The sequence below is a fragment of the Elephas maximus genome, chromosome 10, assembly GCF_024166365.1.
Source record: "Elephas maximus indicus isolate mEleMax1 chromosome 10, mEleMax1 primary haplotype, whole genome shotgun sequence".
NCBI classification, from domain to species: Eukaryota; Metazoa; Chordata; class Mammalia; order Proboscidea; family Elephantidae; genus Elephas; species Elephas maximus.
Genome location: NC_064828.1, coordinates 11,359,336 through 11,374,057, shown reverse-complemented (window position 1 = coordinate 11,374,057; position 14,722 = coordinate 11,359,336). Strand labels below are relative to the sequence as shown.

The following is a 14,722-nucleotide window of genomic DNA, read 5'->3' as shown; positions in this document are numbered from 1 at the left end:
TTGCTGTTGTCAATTTGATCCCTTATAGACAGTTCTTAAAAGAGCATAATGATCAAGGCAGACCTTTTTCACTAGTTAAGCTAAACTATTGTTTGGTTTTAAGAAACGACTGGGACTACCTTATATATTGTATCTCAGGCTACAGGGGATGAAGGCTGACAGCAACAAAAACATCCTCATATGAAGTAAAGGGTAAAACAGGCCCTAGTCAATGTGTTAAGATTTGCTGAGGTGAGAGCCTCGGAAGTCTTGCACTTTTCTTGAACTAACTAAACTTTTAGAAGAGCAGGGACAAGGTGACTGACTATTATACAGTTGTATAACATAGCATAGCTGAGACACGGAAGGAGAAAAAGATAGTAAAACTGGATTACCAGATATTTTCAGGGAAAGAGATGCTCTGGATAAATTAATTTTTCAGATGAGTAAAAACGGTCTATTCAAGGTCATATATATCGTTAACTAGTTAAAATCTTCATAGATCAATATATTTCCCTGATGATTTTTATAAAGTTAAATTGCAAAATAAAAGAGTATGTGTACAGTTTAAAGTGTATGTGTACAGTTTAAAGAATAATATTTTTTCAAAAACCACTCATTTATTAACCACATAGCACCAAGGTGCTAGATTTAGAACACCACCAAACTTTGAAGGCCTCTGTGGGCCTCTTCCAGCACTGAGGCAATCACTGTTCTACGTTTGTGTCTTTCTTTTTTCCTTTTTGGGAGAAAGATGTGGCAGTCTGCTCCTGTAAAGATTTACAGCCTTGGAAACCCTGTGGGGCAGTTCTACTCTGTCTTACAGGGTTGCTAGGAGTCGGAATCGCCTCGATGGTAACCGATTTGGTTTGGTTTGTGGGTTTTTCCTTTTAAAAATAATTCATATGTTTGTTTCTCCAAAATATGTACTGGTTAGTTTTTTTCTATATTACATATGTATATGATATAATAATATGCCTGTTTATCAAACTTTAAATGACTGGAATCATGTATGTCTTTCTCGGCTTTTTTAAATTCAAAATTATGTTGGTTTCCATTGTATGAAAATCAACCAAAAAAACAAGCCTGTTGCCGTCCAGTCCATTCTGCCTCACGGTGATCCCATGTTTTACGGAGTAGAGCTGCTCTATAGAGTTTCTCGGCTGTAATCTTTGTTTTAAACTGTGCTTTAGGTGCAAGTTTACAGCTCAAGTTAATTTCTCATACAAAAATTTATACACACATTGTTATGTGACACTAGTTGCAATCCCGATCATGTGACAGCCCACTCCCTCTTTACACCCTGGGTTTCCTATGTCAGCTCAACCAGCTCCTGTTCCTTTCTTTCTTCTCATCCCACCTCCAGATAGGAGCCGCCCATTTGGTCTCCCGTATCTGCTTGAAGTAAGAAACATACTCTTCACCAGTATTATTTTATGTTTTATAGTCCAGTCTAATCTTGTCTTAAGAGTGGGCTTTGGGAATGGTTTTAGTTCTGGGGGCCAAGGCTTCGAGGATTCCTCCAGTCTTACTCAGTCAGACCATGAAGTCTGGTCTTTTTACGTGAATTTTAGTTTTTCCCCAATTTTCTCCTGCTTTGTCAGGGACTCTCTGTTGTGTTTCCTGTCAGGGCAGTCATTGGTGGTAGCTGGGCACCATCTAGTTCTTCTGGGCTCAGGCCAGTGGAGTCTCTGGTCTACATGGCCCTTTTGTCTCTTGGGCTAATATTTTCCTTGTGTCTTTGGTGTTCTTCATTCTCCTTTGCTCCAAGTGGGTTGGGACCAATTGATGCATCTTAGGTGGCCGCTCACAAGCTTTTAAGACCCCAGACATCTTCGCTGCAATCTTAATGGTTTCAGATCACCAGGTCTTTCTTCCATGGCACTGCTGGATAAGTTTGAACCACCACCTTTAGGTCAGCAGGCTGTCACAAACTGCTTGTGCCACCCAAGGATTCCTTGCAAGAAAATACAATCTACTGTTGATAGATCTGTGGTTATTTCTAGTTGCCTTTTTTTTTTTTTTTTGCTATTAGGAACTACGCTGCTGTAACATTCTTGTATATGTCTACTGGTGCATGGGAGCAAGAGTTTCTCTAGGTATACACCTCATAAATGCTGGATAACAGAGTACGTACATCTTCAGCCTTACTCAGTAATACTGAATTGGTCAAAGTGATTGTGCTGACTTATACTCCAGCTAACACTGGGAGTTCCCATTACTCTATGTCTTTGCTAATTCAATTTTTACCAATAAGGTGGGTATGTAACAGTATTTCATTGTGGTTTTAGTTTGCATTTCCTTGATTACCACTGTAGTTGAACATCTTTTCATAAGTTTATTGGTCATATGAGTTTCTTCTTCCATGAAATTGTTATTCAGGTGTTTGCCTGTTTTTCTACTAGGATGTTCATCTCTTATCGATTCAGTGAAAAAAAAAAAAAAAACTCATTGCCATCAGGTTAACCTGTTGCCATTGAGTCAATTCTGACTCATAGTGACCCTACTGGACAGAGTAGAGCCGCCCCATGGGGTTTCCAAGGAGTGGCTGCTGGGTTGGAACTGCCAACCTTTTGGTAAGCAACTGATCTCTTAACCACTGTGCCACCAGGGCTCCCACTGATTCACAGGATTACATATATTCTAGATACTGATCCTTTGTTGGTTATTTGTGTTTGCAGGTACCTTCCCTCATTTTGTGACTTGTAGTTATTTTCACTCCAATTGTGGTGCCCTTGAGGAACAGATATTTGTCATTTTAATGTAGTCAAATTTGTCTATCTTTTCTTTCATTGTTAATACTGGTTGTGTCTTATATAATAAAAATTCTTCCCTAATCTGACTAGAAACCCTGTGGGGCAGTTCTACTCTGTCCTATAGGATCACTATGAGTCGAATTGACTCGATGCAATGGGTTACCCTGAAGTCAAGGAGTCCTGGTGGTGGAGTGGTTAAGCACTTGGCTGCTAACTGAAAGGCTGGTGGTTTGAACCGGCTGGGAGGAAGAGTTGGAAATCTGCTCCTGTAATAATTACAGCCTAGAAAACCTTATAGAACAGTTCTACTCTGTCATATGGGGTTGCTATGAATCAAAATCAACTCAACGGCACCTACAACAACAAGTCCTGGAGTCAGAAATATGTTATCCTGTATTTTATTCTACATAATTAAAATTTTATCCTTCATATTTAAATGCTTAATGATTCAATCAACTGCAAAGTAATAACAAGTACACATTTGGATGTACCTAGCAATATTATTTCAAAATATATAAAGCAAAAATGAACTGGACCTACAAGAATAATTGCTAAATTCATAAATAGCATGCCTTCTCTCAATAACCAATAGAAAAACCAGGCAATATGATTAACAAACTTGACCCAATGAGCATATATAGAACACTGCACTCAACAACCCCAGAGCATCCAACAGCTGCAGAACATTGTTTTTAAACACACGCAGAGAACACTGATCATAAACTTGGGTCATAAAAAAAATTTCAACAAATTTCAAAAGATTATAATTACACAGGCCATATTCTTTGATTTTAATGCATTTAAACCATTAATCAATAACCAGATAACTTGAAAATCACATGTATTTAGAAATTGAAAAATACATCAAATAACTCATGAATCAAAAAACTCATATTGGAAATGTAAAAATATTCTAAATTAAATGATAATGAAAACTTACATCTCAAAAACTGGTGGCACAGAGCTTAGGGGGAAATGTATAGCCTTATATACACATACTAACTAAAAGATTGGGATTTGAGTCCACCCAAAGGCTCCTCAGAAGAAAGGCTTGGCAATCTACTTAAAAAAAAAAAAATCAGTCATTGAAAACTCTAATTAGCAGAGTTCTATATTATTCTGACACACAAGGGGCCACCATGCGTCAATAGCAACTGGTTTAATTTTTTGGTTGATGCACATATTAGAAATACAAAAAGACTGAAAATCAATCGTATATTTCAAGAAATTAGAAAAGGAACAATTTGAAACCAAGGAAAAGTAGAAGGAAATCATAAAGAGCAGAAATTAGAGACGAAAGAAATGTATAAGAGTATCAACAAAGCCCGAAGTTCACAGTTTATTCTTTGAAAAGACTAATAAAATTGAAAAACCTCTAGTGCAACTAAAAAACAAAAAGGCACAAATAACCAATACCAGAAATGAAAAAGGAACCATCACTACAAATTCTGCAGCCATTAAAAAGGACTATAAAAGTTTTATGAAGAATTTTATATTAAATGGACCCAACACCAGAAAAATATAATTTATCAAAATTGATGTAAGAGGGGAAAAAACTGTAAAAGAAAAAAAAAAACTGAAAATTCTGAGAAAATTGGAAATTTGAGCACTGGTGCTACTTGACTATCAGTCTTTTTAATTTTTGCCAAGCCACAGTACTCCTCCGTGGTACGAGTGGAAAGCTGAGAGACTTCTAAATAATCCAAAGAGCTGGTCACCTCAGCCTGGTAGTTACTGATCTTGCTCCCTGCGCCTCAGGCATTTCCCGCCCCCCTGCTCTTAAGAACCAATCATCGAGCTTGGCTCTGACCTGGGACCAATCAGCGAGCTCGGCTCTGGCCCTTCCTTCCCGATGTCCCTTGGTGGAGGTGGCGCCATGTTCAAAGGGCAGCGGGGTTGGTTCTGTGGCAGCGTTAGCCCGGATCTGAGGCAGTTCTGGGGTAGGAAGCTGGGCTGAAGGGGTGGGTGAGGTGGTGAGGGGAGCACACCTTCCTCCCACGGGTGTTTTGGCCTCAGGGTGCCTGCTAGGCTCACCCGGTGCTCTTGCCTCCACAGTGGCCGAAAGGGGGACGATCAGTGACGCGCGGGCCGCCGACTTCTTGTTCAGCTGTGACGCCTCACACCCAGACACGCTGAGGTACCTGAAAGCCACCTGGCAGTGGCCCTTGCTTCATGATGAGCCAAGAGTTGGGGATGGAAATTGCAGTCCATTAATAAATATTGGTGATAAGAAGAGGCTGGAAACAAGCTTTCAGTCCTAGATGTTAAAAAGGCCTCCATGGTCCTCGGGTCTCTTCCCGAATTCCAGAGGAGTGTTTCCAGCTGTTTCTCCCACAACCCCACGTGGCACCTGGAAGGCTCCCATACTCAATATATTTAAACCAAGTCTCGTTATTATTCCTCATACCTGCATTAGGTCCCATGTTCTCAAACTTAAAACCTTAGTAGTTTGTTTTAACAACCCTGTCCCCGCATTATTCAGTCAATGGCAAATTCCACTGAAAATTCTTCTTCATTCTTACTGCCACTGTCTTAATATGCATCCTAATGGCCTCTTGCTCAGACTAACACTGTAAATTCCTAGGAGGTTGCTCTGCCTCCAATCTCCACTCACTGTCCCCTTTCACATAGCTGGTCAGATTATGTTTACAAAACTGAGGTCTGATCACCTCCCTGGCTGTCCCTCCTTTCTTTTCTGAGTCTTCTGATTACCTACAGATTTAGATCCAGGTTTCTTACCTTGTTTATTTCCCAGTTTTTGTTTTCATGGCTTCCATGGTCCAGTCAATCTAAACAGATCACCAGAGTTTTTACCTTCCCTCCCTTTTTATTTTTTAGGATTTGGAAAACTTAAAAATTAATTAAAACAAAAAAGTACAGATAATAACAGCAAACACTTGTGTACTCACCCAGAACTGACAGTTGTTAACATTTTATCAAATTCTCTTCATGTCTTTTTCAGACAAAAAACTAAAAAAATCTTTGTTTTTCAGTCCCAGATTCATTCCCTCCCTCCCCACAAGCAATGTTGCTGTGAATTGGTTCATTTTTTTTCCAAATACCTTTTATATATGTACATACATGGGTATCCTTGAAGAACAAATAGTGTTCTTGTGGGGTATTTTTTTTTTTAAATTATTATTGTGCTTTATGTGAAAGTTTACAAATCAAGTCAGTCTCTCACACAAAAACATATCTTGTGGGGTATTTTTAATGAACAAAAATTATACTGACTATATAGTTTTGCAATTTGCTTTTTCTACTCAATGTTTTCAAGTGTTATTCATGTTCATACAAGTTGGTCTGGTTCATTCCTTTTTAACTGCTGTTGCATTGTAGGAATGTAACACTTTTTGCCCTTTTCTCCATAGACATAGATTTCCAATTTTTCCCTTTTACAAAGAGTGCTGAAAACATCCTTATATATGGTCTTTATGCACACATGAGAGTTATAAGTGCAAGTAAAATTGCTGAGTTTTAGGGCATGTACATTTTAAAGTTTCATAGATACTATCAAATTGTTCTCCAACAAAGTTGTATCAAATTACACTCTCAACAGCAACGTATGAGGCCCTGTTTCCTTGAAACGTTTACCAATACTTGGCAATATCAGTCTTTTTAATTTTTCCCATTCTGAAGGGTGAGAAATGATATTACATTATGGTAAAATTTGCATTTTCCTGATTTTTGCCAGCGGTTTTCCAAGCCCAGCACTTTTTCCTTATTGTGCCTTCATGCACACCTTTCTTTTTTCTTGTAATGCCCTTTCTCTTATCTCTGCCTTTTTTTTCAAGGACTAGGAAAATTGTTGCCTTCTCTGTGAAGGCTTCCTTGATTACATCCCCCTCTTTCACCCCAGAATTCATTGATTCCTCTTTATAGGAATGACTACGGATAAAACTCATGGGCTGTTGATGTCCAGTAAATAGTACTGTTTTACGTCAAGTTTCTAAATTCATATGATCATTAACCAAGTCTCTAAAGCTGAGATTTGCCAAGATTTAGACCAAAAAACTAGTAATATCATGTGTTTTGACTTCCTTGCTAGAAAAGAAAAAAGGACCGGTGTGAATGTGCCCTTTGATGTAATCCTCCCTTAATTCAAGTTACTTATTCTTTGGTTTTTAAAGTGAATTGAAAGATTGAATACATTCTTGTTTATTTCATAAACTAAAACATTTTCTTTCCTTCTCCTAGAATATATCAGAGCACTGATTATATGGAAGATAACGCTACAGTGTTTCATGCCTACTATCTCTCTGCAGTAGCTAATGCTGAAATAAAAAACTCAGTGACATTAGGTCATTTCATTCTTCCTCCTGCCAGCTTGCAAAAAGGTTAGCAAAGATTATTCAACCAATGCCTGTTAGACAGCCTAATGGATCCAGCTACAGGTTCCCCAACTTCACTGATCTTTGTTCTTAATCACAGATTTGTATTATTTAAGTGGAAAAAGCATGGACTTTGGATCAGATTGACTTGGGTTTATATCCTGGCTTTTGTTTATTAATTGTTCATTTACGTATTCATTGAGTTCCTACTGTATGCCAGGTTTCAACCCAGATGCAGAACTTGCCCTCACAGTGCTCACAGGCTAGGATCTAATCCAACATTGACTAGTTCTTTCCATAGTTGATGTCGTGGTAAAACATAGTTGTAAAACTGTTCTGAGTGGTTAGGCAAATAATTAATGACTGGATGGAAGAAATGATTTATACAAACACTATTTGTGCCAGGCAGTGAATACAACATAGTCCCCAGCTTCAGGGAGCTTATATTGTAGAATGAATGTCTGTTCTGATTTTGAATTATCACTTCTATTCTGCCTTTGAGTTTAGTATCTTACATTAAATGTATTTTAAAAAAAAATTTTAAATGTAATTCAAATGGAAACATGCTCCTTAAAAATAAAAATTGTGCATCTTTGTAATCCATTTAGAAAGTATTGCTGAGTAAAAATGTGAGCCACAAATGCAAACCACACAATGTGATTTTAAATTTTCTAGTAGCCACATTAGAAAGAGTAAAAAGAAATGAGTGAATAGGTGAAATTTAAAAACATATTTTATTTAACTCAGTACATCCAAAATATTATCACTTCAACATATAATCAATATAAAAAGTATTGAGATATCTTACATTCGCTTTTTATATCAAGTCTTCCAAATTTAGTGTTTATTTTACGCTTAGGGCACATCTAAATTTGGACAGCCACATTTCAAGTGCTGTTTCCACATGTAGCTAGTGGCAACCGTACTGGACAGTATAGGTCTAGAGTCATGTTACCCTTTTGTCCTCCAGCAGGCTAATGTTTGAGATCGCTGACTTAGGATGATGATGTAGTACCATGCTTACAAGACATGTTACCCACCCACCCATCTTCTGGCCAAGTAAATTATTTAATTCTTGAGGACCTCTGCTCTACAAATTCAGGAATTTTATACTTTTTGTTTTTACTGGTCAAAGGTCTTCTTTACTAACACTTGGCCTGAAGACACTGACATCTAATGAAGATATATATTCCAACAGGAAAGGTCTACAATAATGAGTCTCAGAGTGTATTAGAATCATCGGGGGAGTTTGTTAGAAATGCAAATTGCTGATCACCTCCTCAATGATCTGATGCAGTAAGAATCTGCATTTTAAACAAGTATCCTATGTGATTTTGATGCAAGAGGAAAAAATGCTGGCCTAGAAATTTCAGACAAGCAAAATTCAGAAAATTCTACAAAGTTACTTTTTTAAAAAAATAGTATTGGATTTGTTCTTACTATCACAGAAATAAGAAGAAAAATTGGTAATTTTATTTGGGAACAAGACCAACATTCCTCGATAGAAAAGGTAAGAGTGAATTAACATACTTGATTAGAATCTGCATTTTCAAAGATATTTCAAAGCAGTGCCGTCTTTAAAATGTTCAGTTTTGAGGTGTTAACATCAGCGCGCTAGATTAAAACCAAAAAACCAAACCTGTTGCTGGCGAGTCGACTCAGACTCCTAGTGACCTTGTAGGGCAGAGTAAGGACTGCCTCATAGGGTTTCCAAGGAGTGGCTGGTGGATTCAAACTGCCAGCCTTTTGGTTAGCAGCCAAGCTCTTAACCACTGCACCACCAGGGCTCCAAGGAATTTAAAGGACATCCTTTTACTGAACATCATCTAGGAATGAATGTTATCTAGGAAAACCCCAAATAAATACAGAATATGGGACATACTTGAAGACAAATAACTGGCCTGGGCTCTAAAATGGTCACTATTTTGTTACACAAAACAGACAGGGAACTGTTCTCGATTTAAGAGACATCCATGGATTCTGAATTTTTACCAAAAAAAAAAAAAAAAAAAAAGAGGCACTATAAAAAATATTTTGAAGACAATTAGGAAAATTTAAACACAGACTATATATTCGGTGATACTGAATTAATGTTAATTTTCTTGTGTGATAGTGGTATTGTAACGATAGAACACATTTTTTAGAAAATGTATGGTAAATATTAAGGAGTGAAATGCCATGATGTCTACAAATTATTTTCAATTGGTTCAGGAAAAATAAAAAGTAAGAGGGCTTGCAAAGTGGCAAAAAACGTTAACACTTGATGAATCTAAGCAAAAGGTGTATGGTATTCATCATCTTATTCTTTAACTTTTCAGTAAGTTTGAAATTTTTCAAGGTGAAAAGTTAGGAAGAAAATCTTTATAATATGTCTATAGCTGAAAAATTATATGTTTTGTATTCTCATTGTTTTTTTTCTTCCCCAAGTGTCATCAACTGAAAATAATAGTATAGTTCTTTTAGTATCTTTAGCCAGGAAGCAGTAGTACGTTGTACTAAGGACCAAAGTACCTAATCTTTGACTTGTCATAGTGTTTTCAGGGACATGAATAGTTACGCAATGGCTATTTTTGACAATAATTATTGAATATACTGATAAACTTTTTAGCTAAAAAGAATCAGAAAGATTATTAATTTAACCATTCAGCTTTATAAATGAGAAAACTAAGGTAAACAGAAACTAAATGACCTGTCTTAGTTCACATAGCCAGATATTAATTAGCACAGTGAAATCAAATTTTCTGGGCCCCAACCCGGTCCAGTATTTATTATGCTAGGAAATTAGTAGAACGTGCCTGTATTGACTATTGATTGACTCTGAAATTTGTATGAATATTAGACAATTATAATGTAGCAAAGCATATATAATGGAAGATACTTCATCAATTGGCGATAACAAGCATATACCTGGAAAGTAATTTGGAGAATATTTTTAGGGCTGGGGTTGGATTGTGGTAGTCTCCTAATAGCATGTTACATATGAAGGGTACCGATATCTGAGTTGCTTTCACAAAATCTTTCAAAACATCATAGTTTAGTCCTTTCATAACATCATAGCTAAGTACTCTACTTTCATTTTGGAGGGAAAAACATAATCATACAGCTTACTTCATATTTTTGATTTGTAGCTCATAAGAAGACCAGGAACCCTTAAGTCAAGGATTTTAAGAAAGTTTAAATTACTAAGCCTTGTTTTTCCTTATATTTTTAATACTAAAAAAGTAATATGTCTACATTAGGGGAAATTTCATAAACTGAAAAGAGAATAAATTCAGTCAAAATTTTACTTATCCAGTACAACCACAGTTGATATTTTAAAAATTCTGATCTCTTTTTATGTACCTCTAAAAATCCATAATATAATTATATATGTGTGTATAAAATTTTATAAGTTTTTTTCCACCAAAGTAAATATAATGGACCTATGTATACAAATTTTTATGACTATATATACTGCCAATTTACTTTTGCCCTTTTTTTTTAACATCATTGATCAGCTAATTGGTATACTGATTTTTGAAATGTGATTTCTTTTGCTGTCTGTCCACAGCATGATGCAGTAAAACCAAATGAAACAAAGACCGCTAAGGAAAGCAGTGAAGTAGCAACAGAGCACAACAAAGAATTATCCAAAAGGTACTGATAATACACTTCACTGATACTCAGTTAAATTAGACAATGTTTGATAACTGACTGTGTGCCTGGCATTGCACCAAGTACTGATGATGCTAAGAGGAATAAGGCATGAGAGTTCTTTTCAAGGAATTCTTAACTTATTGGGAAAACAGACATATGATCACAATGTAGTGTGAAAATTGAAGAATAAAAATAGGAGTGTTTTTCTATAAGACAGTGTGAGTTCCTAAAAAATCTTGTGTTCTGCAGAAAACCAAACCAAAACTCTTTGCCATCAAGTTGATTGCAACTCTACAGGAGAAAGTAGGAGTGCCCTATAGAGTTTCCAAGGCTGTAAAACTTTATGGGAGCAGACTGCCCCATCTTTCTCCTGTGTCTACAGAAAGCACCCTAAAAATTAAAGGGCTCATGGGAAAAATAGGATTGATAGAGGTATGCCACTCAGTCTTTATGTGCTCTTTTGTAAACTGAATACTGCCAAAATCAATAACAATCCTAATAAAAATACTAACACAATTTTAAAAAGATGTGTTAAATTATTAACAGCAAGAGTGGAAGAGGTAGCGAGGTGTAAAGGGCTGTAAGGAAAGCTTGAGGCTGCTTGAGGCAAAATGATGATAATTAGGCAATAAGTAATTCCAAGACAGAGCAACTGGCCAGACTGAAGGATGAGGAAGAATGTGGGTAACTGGGCATCAAATACCAACTATATTCCTCCACAATAGCTTGTTCTATTCAGGCATGTTAATGTGCTTTAGTTTAGCTGCTAATACTTGATGATTAGAGTATTAATGCTAGGAAAAATCATATATAAACCATCGTAATGTTCATGTGATACTGACCTCATTTACCAATTGTATGTGAACAAATACATGCTGCAAAAATGTACATAGCGGCAGAATAGACTATATGTGAAGTTAAGAAAGTGACATAGAGGAAAAGTCTGAATGTCTCCCTGGTTACTGTTTTCTTGATAGAACTCTTTGCTTCTAATATCCAAACTTTATAAAACATGCATATCTCTCAATATAACATTTTTTGTCCAGTGTTTACTTAGGAAAGACTTACATTTGCATCCTCAAAACTCAATACACTATTTTTAACAAAATGATATGTGAGCAAAATGGGAATTAGCAGCTAGATACAGTTGATAGAACATCAGGATCACATGTAGAGGTTTTGAAAAACATGTTTAATGTCAACAAAGGAAATATACATTTTGGATGTGTTTGCTGACAGTAAGAGAGGCATCACAGAATTAGGGCACACAATTTTAACAACCATAATAACTGGTGATTGGGAAGACATGTTTTAAGCATTTTACATAATAAAATGATCATTTGTAATTTATATATAGGTATCTTACTGTGTTTCCATTGCATTTTAGGAAATTGGTTGGGGAATTGAGGTTAGTGTATAATACATAATTTTTTCATTTGTAATAATGGGAAATAGACTCCTTGTTAACATTTTTTGTGTGGAACTCTGATTTCCAGAAATGGGTTACTAATATTACCTGCAACATACCTAGTCATTTTCTAGGGGATTAGAAAAGGTAGCAAAGCATGTAATGCCTGAGCTTGGTTCCAAAATTCAGAGACATTTACCAGGCAGACACATTTAGGGTAGGGATGGATATTATAGGCAAAGCAGAAAACACGTGCAAAGAAAGGCATAGAGTAGTGAGAGAACCATTAGAACCATAAGAAGTTCAATTTTGCTATGATGGAACGTGGCAGGAGATGAGGCCAAACCGTTTAAATTACATTTTGTGTTTCATAAAGATAACTTTCATGACCATTTAGAGAAAGTGCTTAAAGGGAGAAGTGACTAGAAGTGGTGAAATTACTTAGTGGAGAGTTAATGGGAGCCTGAACTAAGATTTGGGCAAATAAGATAGATTTGACAACTTCTTAGGAGGTTTAATTGATAACAGTAAGTAGTCAATGTGGAGTTTAGGGAGAAAGAAAAAGAAACACTAGGATAACTCCTAATTTTTTCTACTTTATAAGATCAGATAGATAATGGTGCCATTATTAACAGAGGTAGAGAACACAGGCAGAGGTATGAGTGTGTGGAAGAAAATAGTGAATTCTATTTTGAATATGTTGCATCTGAAGTTATAATTTTAAGGAATAAATAATACCTTGCAAGAAGGGATTCGAGATGGTGGCCTGGTCAGATGCACCATGCCATCCCTCTACAGCAAAGACCCGAGAACTAAGGTGTAACAGATACAGGTGACAACCCTGGAACCCAGAGCATCAAATGAAAGGATATAGGATTAGATCAGACACCGACTGAGAGAAGAAACTGAATGACAGCAGCAAACAGGGAGATATTCAGAGTGGAGGTGCCCTGCCAGCCAATCTGGCACAGTGGGGCCATTTTGAGACAAAGCCCGCAGTGACCCTGGGTGAGAAGCATAGGAAGACAACATGGAACTCCCAATAGGAGACAAAGAAACTGTGACAACATACCTGAGTGAAGCAAGGTGAGCAGGAGAGAAAGTGTAGCTAAGGAGGGAAAGTATAGGAAAGAAGATGAGAGCTTCAAGGATCCCGGCATATACATAGCAGAGACGACATCAGGACCCAGACACAGGGTGACTCTCCAGTGGCGATACCTGACCAGTAATGTAAATGGCAAACACTGAGCAATACGTGAATACCCCCTTTTTTTTTCTCTCCCCCCAAACCCTGGCCACCCACTCTGCCCCTCCCCTCACTGGAGAGAACACCTGTACAACCCCCTGGCTGCCCACCTTGCCCCTCCCCCACTGGAGAGAGAGCCTATGTACCTCCTGGCCACCTGTCCACCCCCTCTCACACTGGAGAGTGCCTGCATGACCCCTGGTCCCCCACCCCACCCCTCTCCCACCACAGAGAGCACCTGTGTGGCCCCTGGCTGCCCACCTGCCCCTGCTGGAGAGAGCCTATGTACCTCCCCAGCCACCTGCCCAACCCCTCCCCAGCCAAACAGGGCACCTGTGTGACCTCCAGCTATCCGACCCACCCCTAACCCACATGAGACAGACAGTGGCAGAATAGATAAAAAAAAAAAAAAAAAAAAAAAACACGACCCATCAATATGTTGCCTATAAAAGACACACCTTAGATGCGAAGACATAATTAGGTTAAAATCAAAGGATGTAAAAATATATTACACAAACAGTAACCAAAAAAGAGCAGGAGTGGCAGTGTTAATGTCTAATAAAAGAGGCTTTAAATCAAAATCCATCATAAGAGACAAGGAGGGGCATCATATCATGATTAAAGGGACAATCCACCAAGAAGACATAAGCATCATAAATATCTACATACCCAGTAACAGAGCTCAAAAATACATAAAACAAACTCTTAACAGCTTTGAAAAGAGAAATTGACAGTTCCACAATAATAGCAGGAGACTTTAACACACAATTTTCAATGAAGGGCAGAATGGAAAGAAACTAAATAAAGATTTAAAAAAAAAAAAAAAACACAGAAGATCTAAATAACACAATTAACCAACTTGACCTCATAGACATATACAGAATATTTCACCCAACAGCAGCACATGGATCCACATACATGGATCATTCTCCAGAACAGACCATATTTTAGGCCACAAAGCAAGCCTCAATAAATAAAAAAAATTCATATCATACAAAGATTCTTCTCTGACTATGATACTATAAAACTAGAAATTATTACCAGGAAGAACAGGGAAAAAAATATATATGAAAATGCAATAACACCTTGCTGAAAAATCACTAGGTAATAGAAAAAAAAAAAATTAAAAAAATTACTAGAATCAAATGAGAATGAAAATACAACATACCAAAGCCTGTGGGACACAGCAAAAGCAGTGCTCAGAGGAGAATTCATAGCAATAAACGCACACATCAAAAAAGAAGAAAGGACCAAAAATAGCTTAATCTTAACAACTCAAACGAATAGAAGAACAGAAGCAAAAGAAGCCCACAGTCACCAGGAGAAAGAGAATAACAAAGATTAGAGTAGAAATAAATGAAACAGA

At 37.1% G+C, this 14,722-nt stretch overlaps 1 protein-coding gene across 3 annotated transcripts in view; it reads left to right on the top strand.

Annotated features, from left to right (window-relative positions):
* The first annotated feature begins 483 nt into the window (after positions 1 to 483).
* Positions 484 to 14,722, top strand: part of TERB2 (telomere repeat binding bouquet formation protein 2) — a 36,703-nt gene continuing 22,464 nt past the window's right edge. The window contains exons 1-6 of one of the 3 annotated variants that reach the window (XM_049899089.1): positions 515 to 1,383; positions 2,015 to 4,675; positions 4,791 to 4,872; positions 6,933 to 7,072; positions 8,515 to 8,576; positions 10,617 to 10,702. In XM_049899089.1, coding sequence (XP_049755046.1) covers positions 4,588 to 4,675; positions 4,791 to 4,872; positions 6,933 to 7,072; positions 8,515 to 8,576; positions 10,617 to 10,702 — 458 coding nt within the window. In that variant the 5' untranslated portion in view covers positions 515 to 1,383; positions 2,015 to 4,587. Of the gene's footprint in view, positions 4,676 to 4,790; positions 4,873 to 6,932; positions 7,073 to 8,514; positions 8,577 to 10,616; positions 10,703 to 14,722 lie in introns of all 3 variants that reach the window. The other 2 variants (XM_049899092.1, XM_049899088.1) reach the window with 2 other exon arrangements.